The sequence below is a fragment of the Bombina bombina genome, chromosome 4 (assembly GCF_027579735.1).
Source record: "Bombina bombina isolate aBomBom1 chromosome 4, aBomBom1.pri, whole genome shotgun sequence".
Taxonomy (NCBI): Eukaryota; Metazoa; Chordata; class Amphibia; order Anura; family Bombinatoridae; genus Bombina; species Bombina bombina.
The window spans coordinates 49,203,292-49,220,755 of record NC_069502.1 but is presented as its reverse complement, the minus strand read 5'-3'; the positions used below and the strand labels follow the sequence as shown (position 1 = coordinate 49,220,755).

Sequence of the window (17,464 nt, the reverse complement as noted above, 5' to 3'; positions counted from 1 at the left end):
ATGTATTCAAACATTTATTTGCCTTGACTCAGGATGTTAAACATTCCTTATTTTCAGACAGTCAGTTTCATATTTGGGATAATGCATTTGAATCAATCATTTTTTCTTACCTTAAAAAATTTGACTTTTTCCCTGTGGGCTGTTAGGCTCGCGGTGGCTGAAAATGCTTCATTTTATTGCGTCATTCTTGGCACGGACTTTTTTGGCGCAAATTTTTTTTTCTGTTTCCGGCGTCGTACGTGTCGCCGAAAGTTGCGTCATTTTTTGACGTTTTTTTTGCGTCAAAAGTGTCGGCGTTCCGGATGTGGCGTCATTTTTGGCGCCAAAAGCATTTAGGCGGCAAATAATGTGGGCGTCTTATTTGGCGCTAAAAAATATGGGCGTCATTTTTGTCTCCACATTACTTAAGTCTTATTATTTATTGCTTCTGGTTGCTAGAAGCTTGTTCACTGGCATTTTTTTCCCATTCCTGAAACTGTCATTTAAGGAATTTGATCAATTTTGCTTTATATGTTGTTTTTTCTATTACATATTGCAAGATGTTCCACGTTGCAACTGAGTCAGAAGATACTTCAGGAAAATCGCTGCCCGGTGCTGGAGCTACCAAGCTAAGTGTATCTGCTATAAACTTTTGGTATCTGTTTCTCCAGCTGTTGTTTGTATTGCATGTCATGACAAACTTGTTAATGCAGATAAAATTTCCTTTAGTACTGTTACATTACCTGTTGCTGTTCCGTCAACATCTAATTCTCAGAGTGTTCCTGATAACATAAGAGATTTTATTTTTAAATCCATTAAGAAGACTATGTCTGTTATTTCTCCTTCTAGTATACATAAAAGTCTTTTAAAACTTCTCTTTTTTCAGATGAATTTTTAAATGAACATCATCATTCTGATACTGATAATGGTTCTTCTGGTTCAGAGGTTTCTGTCTCAGAGGTTGATGCTGATAAATCTTCGTATTTGTTCAAGATGGAATTTATTCGTTCTTTACTTAAAGAAGTATTAATTGCATTAGAAATAGAGGATTCTGGTCCTCTTGATACTAAATCTAAACGTTTAAATAAGGTTTTTAAATCTCCTATAGTTATTCCAGAAGTGTTTTCTCTCCCTGATGCTATTTCTGAAGTAATTTCCAGGGAATGGAATAATTTGGGTAATTCATTTACTCCTTCTAAAACGTTTTAAGCAATTATATCTGTGCCATCTGACAGATTAGAGTTTTTGGGACAAAATCCCTAAGGTTAATGGGGCTGTCTCTACTCCTGCTATATTTTAGCGGATGTTGCTGCAGCTTCAACTTTTTGGTTAGAAGCTTTAGCGCAACAAGTAACAGATCATAATTTTATAGCATTATTATTATTCTATAACATGCTAATAATTTTATTTGTGATACCATCTTTTGATATCATTAGAGTTGATGTCAGGTATATGTCTCTAGCTATTTTAGCTAGAAGAGCTTTATGGCTTAAAACTTGGAATGCTGATATGTCTTCTAAGTCTACTTTGCTATCCTTCTTCCAGGGTAATAAATTATTCGGTTCTCAGTTGGATTCTATTATCTCAACTGTTACTGGAGGGAAGGGAACTTTTTTACCTAAGGATAAAAAATCTAAGGTAAATTTAGGTCTAATAATCGTTTTCGTTCCTTTCCTCACAACAAGGAACAAAAGCCTGATCCTTCATCCTCAGGAGCGGTATCAGTTTGGAAACCATTTCCAGTTTGGAATATATCCAAGCCTTATAGAAACCCAAAGCCAGCTCCTAAGTACTCATGAAGGTGCGGCCCTCATTCCAGCTCAGCTGGTATGGGGCAGATTACGTTTTCTTCAAAGAAATTTGGATCAATTCCGTTCACAATCTCTGGTTTCAGAACATTGTTTCAGAAAGGTACAGAATTGGCTTCAAGTTAAGGCCTCCTGCAAAGAGATTTTTTTCTTTCCCGTGTCCCAGTAAACCCAGCAAAGGCTCAGCATTTCTGAAATGTGTTTCAGATCTAGAGTTGGCTGGAGAAATTATGCCAGTTCCAGTTCTGGAACAGGGGCTGGGGTTTTATTCTATCTCTTCATTGTACCAAAGAAGATCAATTCCTTCAGACCAGTTCCGGATTTATCAATATTGAATCGTTATGTAAGGATACCAACATTCAAGATGGTAACTGTAGGACTATCCTGCCTTTTGTTTAGCAAGGGCATTATATGTCTACAATAGATTTACAGGATGCATCTCTGCATATTCCGATTCATCCAGATCACTTTTAGTTTCTGAGATTCTCTTTTTAGACAAGCATTACCAGTTTTGTGGCTCTACCGTTTGGCCTAGCATCAGCTCCAAGAATTTTTTCAAAGGTTCTCGGTGCCCTTCTGTCTGTAATCAGAGAACAGGGTATTGTATTTCCTTATTTTGGACGATATCTTGGTACTTGCTCAGTCTTCACATTTTCGCAGAATCTCATACGAATCGACTTGTGTTGTTTCTTCAAGATCATGGTTGGAGGATCAATTTACCAAAAAGTTCATTGATTCCTCAGACAAGGGTAACCTTTTTAGGTTTCCAGATAGATTCAGTGTCTATGACTCTGTCTTTGTCAGACAGAGAAGTCTTAACTTTGATATCAGCTTATCAAAACCTTCAGTCACATTCATTCCCTTTGGTAGCCTTATGCATGGAAATTTTAGGTCTTATGACTGCTGCATCGGATGCGATCTCCTTTGCTCGTTTTCACATGCGACCTCTTCAGCTCTGTATGCTGAAGCAATGGTGCAGGGATTACACAAAGATAACTCAATTAATATCTTTAAACCGATTATACGACACTCTCTGACGTGGTGGACAGATCACCATCGTTTAGTTCAGGGGGCTTCTTTGTTCTTCCGACCTGGACTATAATCTCAACAGATGCAAGTCTTACAGGTTGGGGAGCTGTGTGGGGGTCTCTGACGGCACAAGGGGTTTGGGAATCTCAGGAGGTGAGATTACCGATCAATATTTTGGAACTCCGTGCAATATTCAGAGCTCTTCAGTCTTGGCCTCTTCTGAAGAGAGAGTTGTTCATTTGTTTTCAGATAGACAATGTCACAACTGTGGCATACATCAATCATCAAGGAGGGACTCACAGTCCTCTGACTATGAAAGAAGTATCTCGAATTTTGGTTTGGGCGGAATCCAGCTCCTGTCTAATCTCTGCGGTTCATATCCCAGGTATAGACAATTGGGAAGCGGATTATCTCAGTCGCCAAACGTTGCATCCGGGCGAATGGTCTCTTCACCCAGATGTATTTCTTCAGATTGTTCAAATGTGGGAACTTCCAGAAATAGATCTGATGGCTTCTCATCTAAACAAGAAACTTCCCTGGTATCTGTCCAGATCCCGGGATCCTCTGGCGGAGGCAGTGGATGCATTATCACTTCCTTGGAAGTATCATCCTGCCTATATCTTTCCGCCTCTAGTTCTTCTTCCAAGAGTATTCTCCAAGATTCTAAGGAATGCTCGTTTGTCCTGCTGGTAGCTCCAGCATGGCCTCACAGGTTTTGGTATGCGGATCTTGTCCGGATGGCCTCTTGCCAGCTGTGGACTCTTCCGTTAAGACCAGACCTTCTGTCGCAAGGTCCTTTCTTCCATCAGGATCTCAAATCCTTATATTTTAAGGAATGGAGTTTGAACGCTTGATTCTTGGTCAAAGAGGTTTCTCTGACTCTGTGATTAATACTATGTGACAGGCTCGTAAATCTGTATCTAGAGAGATATATTATAGAGTCTGGAAGACTAATATTTCTTAGTGTCTTTCTCATCATTTGTCTTGGCATTCTTTTTGAATACCGAGAATTTTTCAGTTTCTTCAGGATGGTTTAGATAAAGGTTTGTCCGCAAGTTCCTTGAAAGGACAAATCTCTGCTCTTTCTGTTCTTTTTCACAGAAAGATTGCTAATCTTCCTGATATTCATTGTTTTGTACAAGCTTTGGTTCGTATAAAACCTGTCATTAAGTCAATTTCTCCTCCTTGGAGTTTGTATTTGGTTCTGGGGGCTCTTCAAGCTCCTCCTTTTGAACCCATGTATTCTTTGGTCATTAAATTACTTTCTTGGAAAGTTTTGTTTCTTTTGGCCATCTCTTCTGCCAGAAGAGTCTCTCAATTATCTGCTCTTTCTTGTGAGTCTCCTTTTCTGATTTTTCATCAGGATAAGGCGGTGCTGCAAACTTCTTTTGAATTTTTTACCTAAGGTTGTGAATTCTAACAACATTAGTAGAGAAATTGTGGTTCCTTCATTATGTCCTAATCCTATGAATTCTAAGGAGAAATCATTGCATTCTTTGGATGCTGTTAGAGCTTTGTATTATTATGTTGAAGCTACTAAGTCTTTCCAAAAGACTTCTAGTCTATTTGTCATCTTTTCCGGTTCTAGAAAAGGCCAGAAAGCTTCTGCCATTTCTTTGGCATCTTGGTTGAAATCTTTATTTCATCATGCCTATGTCGAGTCGGGTAAAACTCCGCCTCGAAGGATTACAGCTTATTCTACTAGGTCAGTTTCTACTTCCTGGGCGTTTAGGAATGAAGCTTCGGTTGATCAGATTTGCAAAGCAGCAACTTGGTCCTCTTTGCATACTTTTACTAAATTCTACCATTTTGATGTGTTTTCTTCTTCTGAAGCAGTTTTTGGTAGAAAAGTACTTCAGGCAGTGGTTTCAGTTTGAATCTTCTGCTTATGTTTTCATTAAACTTTATTTTGGGTGTGGATTATTTTCAGCAGGAATTGGCTGTCTTTATTTTATCCCTCCCTCTCTAGTGACTCTTGCGTGGAAAGATCCACATCTTGGGTAGTCATTATCCCATACGTCACTAGCTCATGGACTCTTGCTAATTACATGAAAGAAAACATAATTTATGTAAGAACTTACCTGATAAATTCATTTCTTTCATATTAGCAAGAGTCCATGAGGCCCACCCTTTTTTTGTGGTGGTTATGATTTTGTTGTATAAAGCACAATTATTCCAATTCCTTATTTTTTATGCTTTCGCACTTTTTTCTTATCACCCCACTTCTTGGCTATTCGTTAAACTGATTTGTGGGTGTGGTGAGGGGTGTATTTATAGGCATTTTAAGGTTTGGGAAACTTTGCCCCTACTGGTAGGAATGTATATCCCATACGTCACTAGCTCATGGACTCTTGCTAATATGAAAGAAATGAATTTATCAGGTAAGTTCTTACATAAATTATGTTTTTTTTTTCTATTTTTTCACAATTCCCTCATTCTCTCACCCTCTCTTTACTTCCTTTACACACATTCCATTATTTTGTTGATTACTTTTTTTTGTTACATTATTTCTTTTTAACACCGCATCCCCTTTCACAAAATTTGCTAAATTCTCTTGGTATCCTTTTGTTGAAGAAGCAGCAATGCACTACTGGGAGCTAGCTGAACACATTGATGAACTAATTGCAAGATACATATGTGCAGCTAGCTCCCAGTAGTACATTGTTGCTTCTTAGCCTACCTAGGTATGCTTTTTCAACAAAGGATGCCAAGAGAATGAAGCAAATTTAGATAATACAATTAAATTGGAGTTGTTTGCTCTACATGAATCATGAAATAAATGGATATTGTGTCCCTTTATGAATTATAATCTGCAGTGTATTTTTTTTTTGGCACTTACTACCTGTCATTTTTAACTTTGCACTTCATAACTCATTTTTCACGTCAATAAGCACAATTAAACAGGTAACTTTTATATCCATATACTGTATGTGATGTTGTATGTAAAGTGGTGCTATTTACCATTTACATTTTTAACACAACTTTTTTCTTTCTTTTTTTTTCTCTTGTCCATTAATGGTATCTTTACATGTGTTTTCTTTCTATGGTTGTACATTTTTAATTCTAAGCTGTTTTACTACCTACTAATTGTACCCAATGCTACAGAAGTTTGTGGTGTTATATACTGTAAATAAATGATGCTAACAAATTAGGAGCTCCAATTTACCAGCATACTATTACCAGTCTGTATTTACCAGCATACTATTACCAGTCTGTATTTACCAGCATTCTATTACCAGTCTGTATTTACCAAACACTTTATATACTTGCAAAAAAATAAATTTGGATGTAGGCTCCCAAATTCATTAAAAGGTAAACTTTATTCCATAAGATTAAAAACATCATGAAGACATCAGTGTGAGGTGAGTATAAGCTGGATCTTACGCGTTTCGGATCTTGCGCAAACTTTATTATACTTTTTATGATTACACTGGTTTTTAGTATTACTGATTTCATAGATTTTACAAAGTGGGCTTGCACATTAAGACTTTATTAGGATTGCGTGTGTACTCCTTTTATACAATAATTGCTGGTACGTTGAGAGGATGTATTGCTTCCCTGACAAAGTGACTTTTGGTATAAAACACAGGATATTTCTGGTTAGCACGCTGCTATGCTTTTGTTCCCAGTGGATGATTTTGTTGATTGTATACTTCAATAAAGGACTTTAGTTTAGAAATTTTATGTTTCCTACATTGCTGGGTTGTTTAATTTATACTAGATGCAAAGAAACTGAACAGAAGGAGAAATCTGCAAATTTTAATATTTTTTATTTTTCCCCCCCAACAGGCGGCACTCAGTATTTTTGGCATGGTTGGAGGACCGCTACTCGGAATCTTTTGCCTTGGATTTTTTTTCCCCTTCACCAATTCAGCTGTGAGTTCAAACATCCCTTTAAGGGGCATGTTCCTGAAATGCTATATCTTTTGAGAGGGAAGCAGCATATCTGTAAAAAGTTGTTGAATTTATATGTACATATCTATGGCACGCTTCTGAGCTTACCTCCGTATGTTGTCAAGGAAATGAATTTTCTACAAAGGATAACAATAGGCAAAATTCATAATAGAAGCAGACTGGAAGTTGTATGCAATTGTGCATGTTATATGAAGTGTGTGCCTTTAAAACATTTATCTGAAGATCTTAAAGTGATTCTTATCTGTACATTGTTTTTGCATGGAATGTTAATTGTTTCTGGTCTTATATATTTAAATAACTCAATTAAAATAGTGCAAAAACTTTTTAAAACTTGTGCATGAATCTTTGTTCTACTTTCAATACCTGTTATTTGCTTTGTGAGTTGTTTTTTTTTAACCCTTTTGCTCTGCACCCAGGGAGCCATTAGCGGCCTTGTCGTAGGACTTGTTATGGCCTTCTGGATCGGCATTGGTAGCTTTGTGTCTAGGATGCAGTCTGTCTCTGCTCCGCTGCTAAACACCACCAGTATCCCCCAGTTTGGTAATCTCACTACTGCAGTTATGACCACAGTGCTGACCACACCAGCTGCCAAAAAGAGGTAAGTGAACTGGGTTTATTTCTTTTAAGGAATTTAGTCTTTAACAAAGAACAATTTTTGTATCATTATCAAAGTTACATTTTGTTGAACTTCATATTTACTTCCTTGTTGTATCCAACGGTGTGATTCCATCAATAAAGATTTGCTTTCACAAAAGTTTGGTTCTGACGTCTAGAACTGTGCTCATCATTACCCCTTACTAGAAATGTCATGTGGGAATATTGCCCCCCTGACCACTAGGAGGAGACCAGACACCCCAACACACCAGCTTTAAATCCCTCCCACGTTTCATGATCAGAGTGGCAGAGGAATTATCAGCCAGGCAGTGAAAGGTCTTTTCTCCTTGAGAAATGTTGCCTAACCTCCCAGGAGAAATGTGGACTTGTCCACCAATCCCCTGGGATGTAGATGCTGTAACTAATTCAGATCCTTGACATTGTGCTCACACTGTTTAGAATGGGCTCATCTACTGGAATCAAGTTGCTGAGATGAACCCAGTGGACAAATGTGCTGAGTGGTAAATACCTGCACCTTACATGCCCACCATCTATTAGTATAAACCCGTACACATGATTCACATAGTATGTGGACCATACACCTTATACTAGCAGTTTTTTCATGATTCCTTATTAATACTATGGAAGAAACTGGTGCAGCTCGGGCCTTTGGTCCACCGTCTGATCATCTAGAAGGGAGATCCTCTGTTGCTTTAATCCCTTCCAGTTTGTGTTTTCTTTGTAAGGATTCTCAGGTGTGTCCCTGTTCATCTCTGTACCTTATGTGCTGAGTCTATTGCTAATCCTAAAGAGGGTTTTCTGAGCTTCAGAGTGTGCAATAGTTTATACCATATCAAAGAGGCTCCCCAGACAATTCATTTGAACTTTCTCCAAAACTTAGATAATAATATACAGTCTGCTATTAGTGAGACTTTTACTTGTTTGCCTTCAACTGATAAATGCAGATGCTTGCAATGATTTGACCTTTAGATCTTCAGGTACTTCCCTTAGGAATGGTCATTCTAAGTTACCCATTTATTCAAAGAAATTATTTTCAGAAAGAGAATCCTCAGTGTGCCAGCACCCTGCTGCTGGATGTGTCCTTTAATTTCAGGCTTGAGCACCTTCATGTATTATTGTGGAAAGTGTTTAATTGCTTTAGATTTACAGTCAAGTAACCTGTTAAGAGGATTGATAAAATATTTTTTTAACACTGCTCCAAAGCAGCCTTCCTCTTTTCCATCCCTGATTCAGTTTCTGAAATAATTTTGTGAGGAATGGCAGAAGGCAGACTAGCCTCTGGTTCAGGGAGCCTCTTTCTTTATCCAGTATGAATTGTAATTTCCACAGATGCCAACCTGCTAGGTTGAGGTACAGTCTGAGGGTTTCGGAGAGCACAGGGAGTTTGTTCTCCTCAGGAGGTGAGGTTATCCATAAATGTTTTGGAACTCTATGCAATCAGCAAGGTTCTCAAGAGTTGGCCTGACCTCAGACTCATTTTTTCCCCCCGAGATTCCAATCCGACAATGTCAATTCAGTGGCTTATGTCAATCATCAGGGAGGAACTCATAGTCCCTTAGCAATGAGGGAAGCTTCCTACATCATCAGTTGAGCAGAACACAATTATTGCAAGATTTCTGAAATTCATATTCCAGATGTGGACAATTGAGAGGCAGACTTTTTGCACCTAGGGGAATGGAAGTGTTTGACCAAATTGTGAGACATTGGGGTCTGCCAGAAAGATCTCAGTTTTGTGCCAGTTCTTGAGACTCTCGGGCAAGTCCGTTAAATGCCCTAGTGATTCCTTGGTCATGCAACCTGATTTTTTATATTTCCTGAATCCTCAGTTTGTATTGCTATCCAAGGTAATAATCAGAATCAAACAAAAACAAACCTTAGCAATTCTGATTGCTTCAACGTGACCCTTGAGGCTTTGGTTTGCAGATCTGGTGCAGTAGACTCATGCCGTGTTGCATGTTTACTCTAAGAAAGGCTCTTCTCTCTCAAGGCAATTACTTTTATCAAGATCTCAAATCTGAATTTGACAGAATGGCTATTAAATGCTGAAAAGACCACTAAATACTGTAGAATTGCTTAACAAGTGCTTAAGACAATGGCAATAACACTTTGAATTTTAAATAAACATATTTTGTTTCTGACAAATGTACTTTTCCCCCATTGCCTGGCCCCTGTATCATGTGATGGCCATCAGCCAATCAGACGATTATACATATACCCTATTAACTTGAAGTGTGTATATAAAAATGATTGTGAAACATTTGTTAATAGAGGTAAATTCGAAAGTCTTAAAACTGCATTCTTTTTCTGAATCATGAAAGTTTTTAGTGTTCCTCTTAATTCTGTCAGAGGTTTTCTAATTTGGTTATTGATACCATGATTCAGGCTAGGAAACCTGTTCCAGGCATATTTATCATAAGGATTGGAAACCCTTTTTTGTGTGGTGTGCTCGCAAAATTTACCATTGGAATTCTTTTAGAATTCCGAGAGTTCTTGAGTTCCTGCAGTTATTGAGGTCTATCAGCCAGTTCTTTGAAAGCTTATATTTCTGTTCTTTCTGTTTTGCTTAATAAGGTGATTGATAAAATTACTGACTTTTGGGTATTTGTTTAGGCTCTGATTAGAATAAAACCAGTTATTTGTCCAGTTTCTCCTCCTTGGAATCTGAATCTGGTTTTAGGGGTCTTCAAACCCCTCCTTTCCTTCCATAAGGCAGGGAGAGTCCAAGGCTTAATTACTTATTGTTGGGAAATGCAACACCTGGCCACCAGAAGTAGGCAAAGACAACCCAGCTAAAGGCTTAAATATCCATCCCACTTCCGCTATCCCCCAGTTATTCATTGCCTTTTGTCACTATTGGAGTTGGCAGAGAAGTCTCTGAAGATTTGGATAGTCCTGTATGGGTATGTTCCCTTTGAATAAGGACTGGAGTTTTAAGTAATCATGTCAACTTCTCAGTGAGAGTATTGATGAAAGTTAGTCTGGAGATGCAGGGAAATTTCTTCTGCAAAACCATCCAGACTGTCGCTAACCGCTCCTGATCCATTGGTGTTGACGATTTTCACTGCTTGCTGCTATACACTCAAGTCCATGTCAGAAACGCTGCTGCAAGACTGTCACACTTGAGATGCTGTGCCTGTTCCACAGCATAGATCCTGGAGGGTAAGACCGTTTTTTATATATACATTGTAAAACGCTGTACAGGGTCACAGTGTGGCTCCTTTATACCTTGATAGGATCAAGGGTTAATATCTCCTCCTGCAATATTATTAGAACAGTTTGGGGATTTATATCTGCTTAATGTGAGAGTTTTTAGGCTCATAGGCTGTGTTTTTTGGTTTGGAACAAACAGGTTTAACTTTTGTTTCTTTCCTAAAATATAGTGAGTCCACGGAATCAAGTACTAGTTGGAATATCACTCCTGGCCAGCAGGTCTAGCTGTTTTCCAAATCGGTCTTCAGTAGAGCTGTAGTGGCTTTTAAGCACTTGGAAACTGGTGGGATTTTTAATTTCACTGTGCCTTCCATGTTTTATGCTGCCCTATCCTGAATGCCTGTTTACGTTTAGTCAGTCCTTCATTTGTTCCACGGGTCTATGGGGGGAGGAAGCCTTTCCATATCTGTAAACTGCCCTGCTGCCGGGCAGATTTGACTCAGGTAAGTGCCGGTTTTTATTTTCTTTATTTAAAGAGAGTTTGGCACTTTGATGGGTTCAGGGACTGATAAACCTGTGTGGGTTTGTGTTTGGGCAGTATTTGGGCACTGTGTCACACTTAGGAGAGGCTCTGTGTTGTTTTTAAACCAGCTGGGCTTTTTGACACCCACGAATGGGAGGGGCTTATTCTGAGGCTCAGTTATGTTTGGTGCTTTTCCGGATCACTTCCTTCTTTGTCCGGTGTGTGGAGGTTCTTTGGGAGCTAAGGGCTGCTTTTTGTTGCGGTTTGCATTTCCATTCAAAGGTTGCTGGGTCCGGATTGTACAGGAGTTTTTTCCTGTTTCAGGGGGTCAGGTAAGCACCTCAGCAAGTTCTGTTGAGGTTAGTAGGCTGCCTGAAGGTGAGTTTTAGCTTAAAAAGAAAAGTTTTTTTTTTGTTTGTTTTTTTGCTCGTCATGTATTGAAAGGGCTTTACAGTATAGAGATAAGATTTGTCTTTCTGAGCCATCATTAGCTAAGGTGGATGCTGTTCAGGGGTTTCCTGTTCAGGATAATCCGCAGCTTTTTCCTCATGCATCCCATAATTCAGTGTCATTTCATGCAGTGCCCAGTGTTTCAACTCTGGTTGGAGTTTCCTTGCAGGACATTGCTACCCAGATATGCGGTAACTCATGCCCTGGCGTTTTTTTTCTGCGTTTCAGGGAAAGCGTAAAAGGAGATATAAGGATTCAGGGAGGAATGTATCTGAATTAGGTATAGCTATGTTGAACGTTTCTTCCTATAGGTCTGAACGGGAAGATTCTTCCATGGCGTCTGAGGGGGAAGTTTCATACTCTGTTTCTGAAGTGGTTATTTTCAGGTTTAGGCTTTAGCACCTCCGGGCGCTGCTTAAGGGGGTTTTGGCTATTTTGGATATCTGATACTACGCTAGTAGTTCCTCCAAAGAAATCTAGTAAGCTGAACAAGTATTTTGATGTTCCCTCAGAGGTGGAGGTTTTTCCTGTACCTGACCGTGCTTCTGAGAATATTGCACGGGAGTGGGAGAAGCCTGGGGTTCCTTTTTCCTCTTCTCCCATTTTTAAGTAAATGTTTCCAATTGCAGACTCTGTTTAGGAGTCTTGGCATAAAGTTTCCAAGGTGGAAGGAGCGATTTCCAAGTTGACTAAAGGTCCACTATTCCTATTGAAGATGGCTGTTTCTTTAAAGATCTTATGGATATAAAGTTGGAGGCATTGCTTAAAAGGATTTATGTTCACCTGGGTCTGGAATGGCAGCTTGCGGTGTGTATTGCTACCGTCACTAGTGTGGCAGCATATTGGTTTGAAGTTTTGTCTGATTCTTTTCAGACGTCTGCACCTATGGATGAAATCCAGGATAGGATTAAGGCTCTTAAATTAGCTAATTCCTTTATCATGTATGCTTCTTTGCAGGGCATTAGGTTGCAAAGCAGTCTGCCGTGTCCTAGTGGTTGGCGTTGCAGTATTGAGGGCAGAAGGTTCTGTGTTCAAATCCAGCTTTTGGGTGGCTGCTTGAACACAACTAGCCTTTCTAAGATGAAGAATTGCATTGAATTTTATGCAAATTTTTCTGGTTTTGTTATTCTGGTTCGCAGGACTTTATGGTTAAAGTCCTGGTCTGTGGATGTGTCATCTAAATCCAAACTTTTGTCTATTCCTAACAAGGGTAAGGCTTTGTTTGGGCCAGGCTTAGCTATGATTATTTCTGATATTTCAGGAGGTATGGGTTAGTCTCTCCCTCAGGATAAGTGAAATAAGGCTAAGGGTCACCAAATTAATTTTAGTTCCTTTCAAATCTTTTCAGGCAAATCTTCCTCTGCTAAGCAGGAACAGTCCAGATATTTTCTGGAAATCCAATCAGGCTTGGAACAGGGGGAAGCAGTTTAAGAAGCCTGTCTCTGACTCAAAGTCAGCGTGAAGGGTCTGCCCCTGGTCTGGGAGCAGAACCTGTGGGGGCAGACCTTCCCTGTTTGCTCAGGCTTGGGTTTGGTATATTTTTTGATTCCTGGGCAGTGGATGTAGTGTCCCACGGAAGAGGGGCATACTTAAAACATATGTTCAGGATAGTTCCTGTTTCTTATTCAGGAACAGAGTTTGGGATTTTTTTCCAATCTGTTCGCAGTTCCCTAACAAAGAGGGAACTTTCAGACCTATTCTAGATCTCAAGTGCGTTAACGAGTTTCTCAAAGTTCCGTCTTTCAAGTTGGACACTATTTGTTCCATTCTTCCTCTGGTTGGTCAGTTTATGACTACTGTGGTTTAAGGGATGCATATATACATATTCCCATCCACAAAGATTATTTTAAGATTCTGAGGTTTGCGTTCCTAGACAAACATTTTTAGTTTGTGGCCCTTCCTTTTGGCCTGGCAACGACTCTCAGAATTTCTCAAAGATTCTGGGTGCGTTGTTGGCAGTTCTCCGGTTGCGGGGTGTTGCAGTGGCGCCTTATCTGGACAATATTCTGGTTCAGGCGTCATCTTTTCAACAAGCAAACTCCTACATGGAGTTGTTTTCTTTTCTGTGCTCCCACGGATGGAAGGTGAATTTAGGAAAGAGTTTCTTGGTTTCCTTTACAAGGGTTTTTCTTGGGAACCATAATGGATTCTCTAGAAATAAAGATCTTTCTGACAGTAGCCAGAAGGACAAAGATCTTCAACTCTTCTCTTGCCCTTCAGTTTTCTCCTCGGCCGTCAGTGGCTCACTGTATGGAGGTTATTGGTCTGATGGTGTCAGCTATGGACATCATTCCGTTGCTCGGTTCCATCTCTGGTCTCTGCAGTTATATATGTTCAGACAATGGAACGGGGATTATGCGGATCTGTCTCCGCGAATTGTTCTGGATCAGGAGACAAGAGATTCTCTTCTGGGTGGATTTCTCAGGTACACCTCTCCCAGGGAACCTGCTTTCGCAGACCTTCCTGGGTAATTGTAACCACAGATGCCAGCCTGCTTGGATGGGTAGCTGTCTGGGTCTTTTTTAAGGCTCAGGATCTATGGACTCAGGAAGTATCGCTTCTTAACATTAACATTTAGAGCTGAGTGCAGTCTTCTATGCTCTTCTAGTTTGGCCTCAGCTTCATCTCAGTTTATCAGGTTTCACTCGGCCATGTTAGTGGCTTACATCAATCATCAGGGAGGAACTTGGAGTTCCTTAGCCATGACAGAGGTAGCCAGGATTGTTCAGTGGGCAGAAACCCACAATTGCTGTCTGTCTGCGATCCACATTCCAGGGGTGGACAATTGGGAATCGGATTTTCTGAGCAGATAGACGTTTTCATCCAGGGGAGTGGTATCTTCACCTGGAGGTGTTTGCCATCTTGGTTCTCAAGTGGGGGCAGCTGGATCTGGTTATTATGGCATCTCGTCAGAATGCAGAGGTACGGGTCGAGATCAAGAGATCCTCGGGCTGTGTTAATAGACGCACTGTCAGTTTCTTGGAACTTCGGTTTAGAATGCGTTTCCTCCGTTCGCTCTCCTTCTATGAGTCATTGTTTGATTCAGTCAGGAGAGGGCGTCAGTGATTCTCATTGCTCTGGTATGGCCTCTCAGAATTTGGTATGCCGATCCTGTGATGTTATCTCTTCCACCTTGGAGCCTTCCGTTAAGGAAGGACCTTCTACTTCAGGGTCCCTTTCTTCATACATATCTTGTTTCTTTGAAGCTGAATGCTTGAGATTGAACACTTGTTTTTATCCAAGCGTGGGTTTGCATAGTCGGTTATTGAGACTATGATTCAGGCTCGCAAGCCTGTTACGGGTAAAAAATTTTTATAAGATATGGCGTAAATATCTTTTTTTGGTGTGAATCTAAAGTTAGGATTCCTAGGTTTTGTCTTTTCTCCAGAAAGGTCTGGAGAAGGGTTTAGCTGTAAGTACCCTTAAGGGTAAAATTTCTTTTATCTATTTTGTTGCACAAGCATCTGGCGGAAGTGCCAGATTTGCAGTCAGTTTTGTTAGGTCTTGGTTAGATTCCGGCCTACGTTTAAGTTTGCTACTCCTCCTTGGAGTATTAATTTGGTTTTTAGAGTTTTTCAACAGGCTCCGTTTGAGCCTATGCACGTTGGATATTAAGATGTTATCCTGGAAGGTTTTGTTTTTGGTTGCCATTTCTTTGGTTTAAAGAGTTTGAGTTTTCAGCACTACAGTGTGAATCTCGTTACCTTATTTTTCATTCTGATAAGGTAGTCCTGCGTACTGCCTTAGGGTTCCTTCCAAAGTGGTTTCGGATCGGTATATTAATCGAGATTGTTGTTTCTTCTTTGTGTCCTAATCCTTCTTCTCATAAGGAGCGTTTGTTGCACAACTTGGATGTGGTTCGTGCGTTTAAATATTTTTTTCCAGGCGACTAAGGAATTTCATTAGTCTTCTTCTTTGTTTCTTGTGTTTTCTAGGAAACGCAAGGGTTTGAAATCTACGGCTATTTCTCTTTCTTTTTGGCTGAGGAGTATTATTTGTTTGGCATACGAGACTGCTGGACAGCAGCCTCCTAAGAGAATCACGGCTTATTCCACAAGAGCTGTTTCTTCTTTGTGGGCCTTCAAAAATGGAGCTTCTGTGGAACAGATTTGCAAAGCTGCCACTTGGTCTTGGTCTACATGCTTTTTCTAAATTTTATAAGTTTGATACGTTTGCTTCAGCTGAGGCTTCTTTTGGGAGAAAGGTTCTTCATGCAGTGGTGCCTCTGTTTAAGGTTAACTGTCTTGTCCCTCCCTAATCATCTGTGTCTTCTAGCTTGGGTATTGATTCCCACTAGTAATTGATGATTCCGTGGACTCACTATCTTAGGAAAGAAAACTTAATTTATGCTTACCTGATAAATTATTTTTTTTCCGGATATAGTGAATCCACGGCCCGCCCTTTATTTTCAAAACAATTTATTTTTATATAAACCTCAGGCACCTCTGCACCTTTGTTACTTTCTTTCTCCTTTGCTTCTGGTTGAATGACTGGAGGTTATGGGTAAGGGAGTGATATTTAACAGCTTTGCTGTGGTGCTCTTTGCTGCCTCCTGCTGGCCAGGAGTGATATTTCCACTAGTAATTGATGATTCCATGGACTCACTATATCTGGAAATAAATACATTTATCAGGTAAGCATAAATTATGTTTTTTGAAGTGTTGTGCAGCTCATAATAGTTTGGTACCCTTTTTCATAGCAGGGGAAGTCCTGTCTTACGTACCACGTGACCGGGTGCGTTCTTTTTCTTTTCCTAAGATCCTGCTGCAGATATCACTCCTGAGGAGTGTGTTTCACTGTAAGCCGTCTGAGTCTAGGAGGTGGTGAGGGCCCCAGCCATTGGGAGTATTAAGGTGCCGTTTTTAAATAAAAACGTTACTTTTTTATTGTCCTTCTGTGTGTATATACAAAGCTATGGAGGACTCTGATACTACATTAGAAGGTTCCATTCCTTCTGTACTGATTAATAATTCCTGTTTATATTGTGAGGAGGCTGTAGTTTGCCCACCTGCTCAATTTTGTTCCAGTTGCCTAAACACTGTTCTAAAGTCTAAGAAGGGAGACAAGCCTGCTAATACTCAGTGCTATTGTCCCTTCTGAGCTGTCTACTTTTCAGGAATCTGGGTCCCGAGAAATTACTATCCTCTCTACATTACCCGCTCCACATGCAGTTCCCTGCGGCTCAACTAATCCTCCATCTTCTAGCGGACTTTACCGTGCAGTTACAATCGGCGGTGTCTGCGGCCTTGAGTGCCTTACCTTGCTCTAACAAAAGCAAGAGAAAGGTTATACATAGTTCTCCTGACCTTGAGTCATCTAAATATTTGTCGGATTTAGCTACTATATCCCAGCTATCCGAGGATGAGTTAACCTCTGTAGCTTCAGAGGGTGAACTTTTTGTGTCGGAGACTTCAGTTATTAAATCTCCTTCAGTGGAGGAACCCTCCTTTAGATTTAAAATTGAGCATCGGCGTGTTTTATTAAAGGAGGTTCTGTCTACACTAGAGGTTCCAGAGGCTACACTCCCTGAGGAGCCTAAGATCGCTAAATTTAACAGGGTTTACGAAGATAGGAAGGTCCATCTGACTTTTCCTGAGCCAGTTAAGATCGCCAACATTATTAGTAACGAATGGGGAAGATTAGGAACTTCTTTTTTTCCCCTCGTCTACTTTTAAAAAATTCCCGGTTTCTGACTCTCAATTAAATTTGTGGATAATCACGGTTGCCAGAGCAGCTACCTACTGGTGCGACACTCTGTCGGAGCTCATTGAGGTGGAGACTCCCCTTGAGGATATTCAGTAGAGAATTAAGGCATTGAAAATTGCTAAATCTTTCATCTGTGATGCGAATATGCAAATTATTCGCATATATTCAAAGGCTGCTGGCTTTGCGGTTCTAGCCCGCCGGGCTCTCTGGTTTAAGTCTTGGTCTGCAACTACAACTTCTAAATCCAGACTCCTTTCTTTTCCCTTCAAAGAGAAGATTTTATCCGGTC

The 17,464-nt window shown here is 40.0% G+C and overlaps 1 protein-coding gene across 1 annotated transcript in view; it reads left to right on the top strand.

Annotated features, from left to right (window-relative positions):
• The window catches only part of LOC128656839 (sodium-dependent multivitamin transporter), a 339,096-nt gene that overhangs the window by 267,296 nt on the left and 54,336 nt on the right, over positions 1–17,464 (top strand). The window contains exons 12-13 of the mRNA XM_053711005.1: positions 6,606–6,692; positions 7,148–7,329. Coding sequence (XP_053566980.1) covers positions 6,606–6,692; positions 7,148–7,329 — 269 coding nt within the window. The remainder of the gene's footprint in view (positions 1–6,605; positions 6,693–7,147; positions 7,330–17,464) is intronic.